The following is a 7349-nucleotide window of genomic DNA, read 5'->3' as shown; positions in this document are numbered from 1 at the left end:
CCTCCCATCTTATTTGGCCAGTTAAAGTATGGCTCATTATTTATCTTCTCCAAGATTTGGTGCACAGGCTCCCTGAATATAGTGCTAACTACCTGGGTAGTAGCAAACCCAGTATGTCCAGCAAAATCTCTTTTGGGCCTATTATTGTTATATTTCTTTGATCTAAAATCTCTTCGATCTTGGGGAATAACCTTTGTCTTCCCCTTTCTTTGTTGCTAGTTCTCCTCAACTCGTTTATACTCATCAATTCGATCCACAAGCTGATGTACACTTTGGGCAGGCTTCTTTGTCAAAGACTTTCTCAAATCATGTCCAGCAAGCAGGCCTACCTTAAACTCCCTTATTGCTACATCATTAAAGTTCCTATCTATCTTGTTAAACATCTCCCAGTACCTATTTGAGTATATCTTCAGGATCTCTTTTTCTCACATGGCCATAGATAGCAAGGAATCCAAGAGACGAGGAACCCTGCTACAAGTAACAAATCGGGCCCCAAAGGCCCTAGTAAGATCTTGGAAAAAGCTTATTGATCCTTCCTGCAACCTATCAAACCATCTCATCGTTACTAGCCCCTAAGCTAGATAGGAATACCTTGCACATTAAGGCCTCATTCTTTGAGTGAATAGTCATTCTTTGATTAAAATGACTAACATGCTCCACTGGATCCGTCCTACCATTATACATGGTAAATGTTGGCTGAGTAAACTACCAAGGAAGTTTTCCCCCTTCAATCTTTCGTGTGAACAGTGATTTAGAAATTTGGTGCAAGGCCCTACTCATAGCATCATTGCCCAGGCCCCTACGAGACGAGCTTCGACTTCTCTTCCTATAATTACGATCTTCATCACAAGAAAAAGACTCACTGGGAGGAGTCCTTGATCTAGGCCTATAACTACCATCATCATCATTAGAGTGAGATTCTGAGCTTGAGGGAGTCCCTCTCCTTTGCTTACGGCATAACTTCCTTCGTAAATGATCTATCTCCAACTGCATGTTCCTGGTGTTTTCTCCATGGGACACATGACTCCCACTTCTAGAATGACTCTTACTTGTATGGGTAGTGTGTACACTAACGTCACAGTCTCTCATTCGTTCAAGATTAAGGAATTGATCTTGACGTTGGGATCCCACAGATTCTTCATGGTTTGGCCCTGAACTTGCCATGATTGAACAAGCTCAAGAATGTTCAAGTTTCCCACAAACGACGCCAATTGTATGGGTTGTATTTGCTTCCCAAAGCCCAAATGGATGGTCAATGGCCCAAATAGCCCAAAATAATGAATTTGTTAGAAAGTGGGCTTGAAAATGAACTTTCAATCAGTTAGGTGGACAACGATCACAGTAGGTTAGTTATTACTAGAAAGAATATAGCAAATAGTTTTGAACAAGAAAAGTTCTCCTCGGCCAAGTCCGAGGAAGGCCTGTTCTTATATATTTCTCTTAAACTTATACAAAATTATAGTTCTTGAGTATACAATCATTTCTCTCTAGATTTTCTGATCCCCTTCTTTGTAATGGGGTTCTTCTCTTTTATATTCACTCCCCTTCTTTCATCTTAGCCCTCCATGTGTAGGTCAGATTGCTAATCCTCTTGATACTTGTCCCATCAACATCTTCCTAAAGTTTTTGGGGGTAGCTGTAAGACTGAAAGTTACTGTTCAGGTATCACTTCCACATTAATGCGGTTAGGGGGTTAGATGTAGAGCATTCAATGCGATGGTAGCAGCTTTCTTTTCAGATATTTCCCAACTCTCTTTTGTCTCATCCCTCTCTCATGTTTATCCTTCCAAGCAAGATTACCTGTTGCCCTATTCTTGATGGACAATCGGACCTTTGACCTCTACTTTGCTTAGCTGAGGAGGTATTTTTTCTCGGACAACATCTCCTACTCAGTGTGACTAGACTTCTTCCACGGCCCATTAATCTGTATGCCTTTGCTAGTATCTATCTGTTCTCAAGTTACTTGACGTCCTGGGGCACAGCCCATGGCCCAACCTATATCTGGGCCCTTCATCCCTACATATATATATATATATATATAAACTTATTTATTATTAGGAAAATATATCTTGAAAATATTTTGACATAATGAGCTTTATATGTATAATATAAGATTAATAAAGGGGGGAAATGATGTATTAGTCATTATATAAATATAGTACTTTTTTTTTTTTTTAATCATAATGGGCAATAATTAAGTTTTATAAGTTTTATCTATTTTTATAGAAAGATAAGGAGGGAGAAGTTTTAAAAGACTTGGATTGGGTTCAATATCCAATTACACTTAACCAATCCAAATGATGACACATGTCCAACAATGAACATTGGACACATGACATCATCCTGATGGATCCACTGCAATTGGACACTAGACCCAATTCTTACCTAATTTTAAAAAGCTAGACGGGCCATCGCTTCTTGGTAGAATCGTAATCCCACTAGCCTGCATTCGGATCTACATCTTAAATTGTTCTTTTTATCTAATGATATTAAAGTGATTTCAATTGTTAGCAATTCTAAAGATTCTGCAAATCCGGAATGGAATTTTAAAAAGCATATGCTAAACCAGGCCAAGTGACCTTCAAGCCAGTTGTTTTTATATTTTGCTAGCTTTTAAGTACACCAGTTATGATGAACCCCTTGAATATTTTTAGGCAAAAATCCAACCAACAGAGAAGGGCTTGATCCAAAGAATAGGGGGTGAGCATAAAATAAATGGAATAGGTCTCAGTCCATTTTAATATCTAATAATGTACATATAGTATCACAAATGATTTTGTACTATTTTATCTAAAGCATTAAAAAGATTAGAATAGTGTGGATTTAAGAATCATACAAGCAAGAGTGGGTGAATAAGGATTTCAGTGTATTATAGACAAATTAAAGATGGCAGTTTACTGTAACTAGTTTGTCAAATTTTTTAAGTATAGCACCACTAATAAAACTTGGTTTTTGAGGTTTTGAAAGTTAAAATGAGTTTTTTGCTATTATACCTTTTTTACTGTGAATGCTTTTACCATTGATTTGTTACCAACGAAGTTTTCAAATACAAGCACAATATAGTAAAAGAATGAGACCAACAGTGAGTGCCATATCCCTAGCTTTAGCCCATGGATCACTTTTCTGCCCTTAAATCGCACTGCATAATTTATGCAAAAACTTCCACACTTTTGAAGCCAACCCTACAACAAGACCTTGTACACCAAAATCTCTGATGAGCAATCCCCCACTCCATTCTATTGGTAACTTCTTTCCCAGAAGCCATCCTTCTATATGTTAGCCACGAGAAGGAAAAATAACTAAATAAGTGAATATATATATATATAAACCATCATGAGATGGGCACTCTCCAATGGATAGAATTATATTCCAATTCGTAGATACGCAACAAATTTAATAACCATCCTGATAGAATTTTGCAAATTGGTACAGAACTGCTGGAAAGCATTATTAAACCTAGTTTCTGGTGGTGGAGCATTGCATGGTGGAATGATGTATATAAAGCTAAGCACTTTCAAGCTGAAGAATATAATTATATATACAACTGTGCCATGATTTTTCATTTTTGTCTTCTAGTTCTGCAGTCATTACATTCGTATTCTCTAGAATTTTACAACGCCTCTTCATTTCTTTAATTTCCTCTGATAATTTCAAATACACTCAATCCAGAATATATGGAACTCAGACCTCTTGAAAGACCTTCATGGTTTCTTTATATTGATCTGATAAAAAAACTGTTATTCAACCGGATTGTTTAGCACTTGTCATTGCTTGCATGCTTGAATTTAGCCAAATTTTCCAATTCTTCAACAGCATCTACAATGCCACTAATCCTTGTGGCAATTTCAATCAATAAGGAAGCTAAAGTTAAGAGTGGAACAATTTCCATTAGAGGCATTTTCCCCATTGTTCTGGAGATTGGCTCAATCTTTTTATTTTCAGGAGTATCAGCTTCTGGCATTGATGGAGGGTTGAATAACTTAGGAAGTGACTTTAAGTCATTTTGGAGTTCTTGTACCGCAGAATTCATTTCCCCAACCAAGGAATGGATGTTAGATGATTTTTTCATTGTCTTGATGGTAATTACTAGCTCTCTTATGACACTCGAAGAGTTGGAGCTTACTTTCAAAGAACTGTTGTTGAGATGTTTCTTGATATATTCAGGGGCCTGTTGAAACAAAGTGGTCATGAGCTTGCATGAATATTTAAAGATTGACTTTATATTTATTGCATGTTTTATTACAAAAATCTTATAAATTAATGTGTTAATTTTAAACCCAAAAAGGTAAAATTCAACGATTTATATATTTATGTTGTTGATATGACACAAATTAATTATATTCATTACCACATCAATTAGTAAACTTTTTATAATAAAACTGATAGTAGTATTAGTATTTTCTAAAAAATAATGTTAGAGATTTTACAAATTTATGAATACTTAAACCTTACAAACTTTTAAAAAAAAATAATTAAACCTTATAAACTTATTTGTCACCAATTTCTAAAAAAAAAAAAGTAATTTAAATATTTATTTATTATTTTGTTGAAGTGAGATTAAATTACATTCATTATTATGTCATTTTTAAATCTTTTATAGTAAAATTGATGATAACTTTAATCTTCTCTGGGCGGAAAAATAAAATGTATAACCATATATGAAGTTGGGTTACCTGATTTTCTGAATTAATGCAACCATTGAGAGCCTCTAAGCAATAAGCACAGCTACGCATTGATGACCCAATTTTGAGATATTGTTGCCATGGGTGCCTAAAGTTGAAGAGGCCATGACCTGGCTCCCATCTAGCGAAATTGGCCTATTCACAACAATGTCAATTTCTAATATCAGTCAAAGATCGATCAATATATAGTTTAAATAATTAATCCACTACTACCTGTCACATACCATAGATTCTTCTGCTGCCTTCGAAATTAATACACATTTGTAACCCTGCAATTTCTTGTGACATTCTTTATTACTTTCAACAACACTGCCACTATCTTTAAAGTACTCTTCTACACAACCTGAAAAGTAGGAATGATAGAATATTCTTATTAAACAGTGGCATAATTATAACAAAAAAAAAAAAAAAAAGTATTTGATAAGAGTAATACACACCTACATGAACTGAAATCGTGTTTTTATTAAAAACGTGATTTCAAAAGTGAGTGTGTAATACTAAGTAATATGATTTTCCAAATCGATAAAACACTTACCATCTAGGGAAGTAGCAAGCTTGTCCATGTTACGAGTGGTAAGAGAATAGAGCTCTTGACCAGCCCAAATGGGACAAATGAGCATGCTTATAATAATGCACAATGAAGTGCCAATGATAATAGTGGATATTCTGTGATGTGCCATTTCAAACAATTTATCCTCACGATATCCTGATACTGAAACCAAACTGAAGGTAAGGATGAATATCATAGCACCATAATCAAACCGAGCTTTCACCGAAGGAATGAATCTTGAGAAGGTTGCTGCAGAAGCTGAACAAAGATAGAATTACTAGTAAGTTAATTTATATATCTAGATGCAACAAGAGGACTGATGCTCCAACTATTACTAGTAAGTTAAATCAAGAACTTTACAGACCCAATAGGAAAACTGAGGCTCCAACTATTATGGGTTCAAATCTCTGTCCTGATTGACTAGCCACAGAATGAACACCAAGTGCAAAAAAACCAGCAAGAAATGTTCCACACACTCTGTTCAAACTTTTATACAGTGTTGCACCTGCAGCCATTTAATAAGCAAGAGTCAATACTATTGAGCTGTAAAATCGAAAGTTTCTTTTTTACGGACTAAAATCCTCTCCATTTCGAATGTATTTGTTTCATGGTTTAAATTAAATATTATAAATCTAAATCTGTATCCAATAACACATCATGTAAATTTTAAAATGATGTAACAATATGTACATTTTTGGATATAAAAAATAAAATAAAATCTGAACTTCGAAATGAACTCTTCCTTCCGCTTGAAATTTCAAGTACACAAATTTATGATGAACCCCGTGAAGATCTTTTAGGCCAGGGGCGGAACTACAGTGGGGCAGGGGGGGGCCATTGCCCCCCCCCCCCCCCCCCCCCCCCCCACACCACCCCCACCCCCAAAAAAAAAAAAAAAAAAAAAAAAAAAAAAAAAAAAAAAAAAAAAGCTAGTGTGTATATATATGTTGAAATTTTAAATTTTGGTCCTAATAGACCCCCCATTTAAAAAAAAAAAAAAAAAAAACTGGTATACATATGTAATTTGAAAAATTAAGATTTGCCCTTAAATATATATATTTTTGGATCTCCTCTGAAATAATGCCGAGTTCCATTTTGATAAATGTGTTGAAATGTTTAAGAAACACTTATTTTATATGTAGTATTTTGTTGAATATGAAATAGAAGTTAGTTTTTATTTTCATAAAAAAAAAAAAAAAAAAAAATTGTTTTAAGCTTTGCCCCCCTCAAGTTCGAATCCTGGTTCCGTCCCTGTTTTAGGCCATGACCCAACTGAGAGAAAAGCATGGCCATAAAATAAATTGCAGAATTGTGAAGAGCAATGAATTATACAAGCGAGAGTAGGTGACTAAGGATATTGCCAAAACTTACCCACAGAGTTTTCAAATACAACCACAACTGTCATGATTGCCCACATAGCAGCATTCTTTCCAACTCCTTCGTACAGAGGCCTCGTATAGTAAAAGAGTGAGACAATAGCGAGTGCCGTCCCTACCTTTAGACAATGGATCACTTTTCTGGGGTCATCTACACCTAAATCCCAAGCTTTCTGCAAAAACTTCCAAACTTTTAAAGCCAACCCTACAACAAAACTTTTTAGACCAAGCAAGAGTCTGCTAGCAGGATTTGCCTCCGGAACCAATCTCTCTGATGAGCCATCAGCAATCTTTATCCTCCACTCCACTCCATTGCTAACTTCCTTCTCAGAAGCCATCCTTTATGTCAGCCACCAAAGAGAAAAAATCAAAGACCTAATGTGATGCAATGGAAGTGTTAAGCTGGGACGATGGATCGATGCTAGCTGATTGACTATTGAAGTACTATATATACATATAAAAGGCCTACATGACATTCCACATTGCTTTTCAAAGAAAAGTAGTAACCTATTTTCAACGGCGTACGTGGGGATAATATATTTTTTTTATATCTTTTTGTTTTTTTTCTGCCCGAAATTGGATATATGTTTTTTTTTTTTTTTTTTTTTTTGTTTGTTTGAGAAATTGGATATACGTATATTGCAGCTAGGGGACTCTTTTTTCTTTCTTTTTTCACAGTAATGGCCCAAATATTGGAGCAACATCACTTTTACCTAAATTTATTATTGACATCATTTTTAT

At 35.1% G+C, this 7349-nt stretch overlaps 1 protein-coding gene across 1 annotated transcript; it reads right to left on the bottom strand.

Annotated features, from left to right (window-relative positions):
- Positions 1 to 3520: 3520 nt before the first annotated feature.
- Positions 3521 to 7044, bottom strand: LOC126713244 (aluminum-activated malate transporter 10-like). The gene is made up of 6 exons (XM_050412949.1): positions 6604 to 7044; positions 5597 to 5737; positions 5218 to 5490; positions 4907 to 5025; positions 4674 to 4817; positions 3521 to 4168 (listed from the first exon to the last, which is right to left on the bottom strand). Exons 1-6 carry the CDS (start codon positions 6944 to 6946, stop codon positions 3755 to 3757), a joined length of 1434 nt encoding a protein of 477 aa, XP_050268906.1. The 5' UTR covers positions 6947 to 7044; the 3' UTR covers positions 3521 to 3754.
- Between the last annotated feature and the right edge of the window lie 305 nt (positions 7045 to 7349).

The sequence above is a fragment of the Quercus robur genome, chromosome 2, assembly GCF_932294415.1.
Source record: "Quercus robur chromosome 2, dhQueRobu3.1, whole genome shotgun sequence".
Taxonomy (NCBI): Eukaryota; Viridiplantae; Streptophyta; class Magnoliopsida; order Fagales; family Fagaceae; genus Quercus; species Quercus robur.
Note: the sequence above shows the minus strand (reverse complement) of the source record. Positions and strands in the feature narration are given on the sequence as shown.

Bases quoted from the DNA above. Each gene is read 5' to 3' on its own strand.
- LOC126713244 (XM_050412949.1), bottom strand. From the start codon at position 6,946: ATGGCTTCTGAGAAGGAAGTTAGCAATGGAGTGGAGTGGAGGATAAAG. The intron at 5,491-5,596 runs GTCTGTAAAGTT...ATCTTTGTTCAG, and splicing joins AGCCTCAGTTTTCCTATTGG to CTTCTGCAGCAACCTTCTCA. The intron at 4,818-4,906 runs GTATGTGACAGG...TGTTGTGAATAG, and splicing joins AGGCAGCAGAAGAATCTATG to GCCAATTTCGCTAGATGGGA.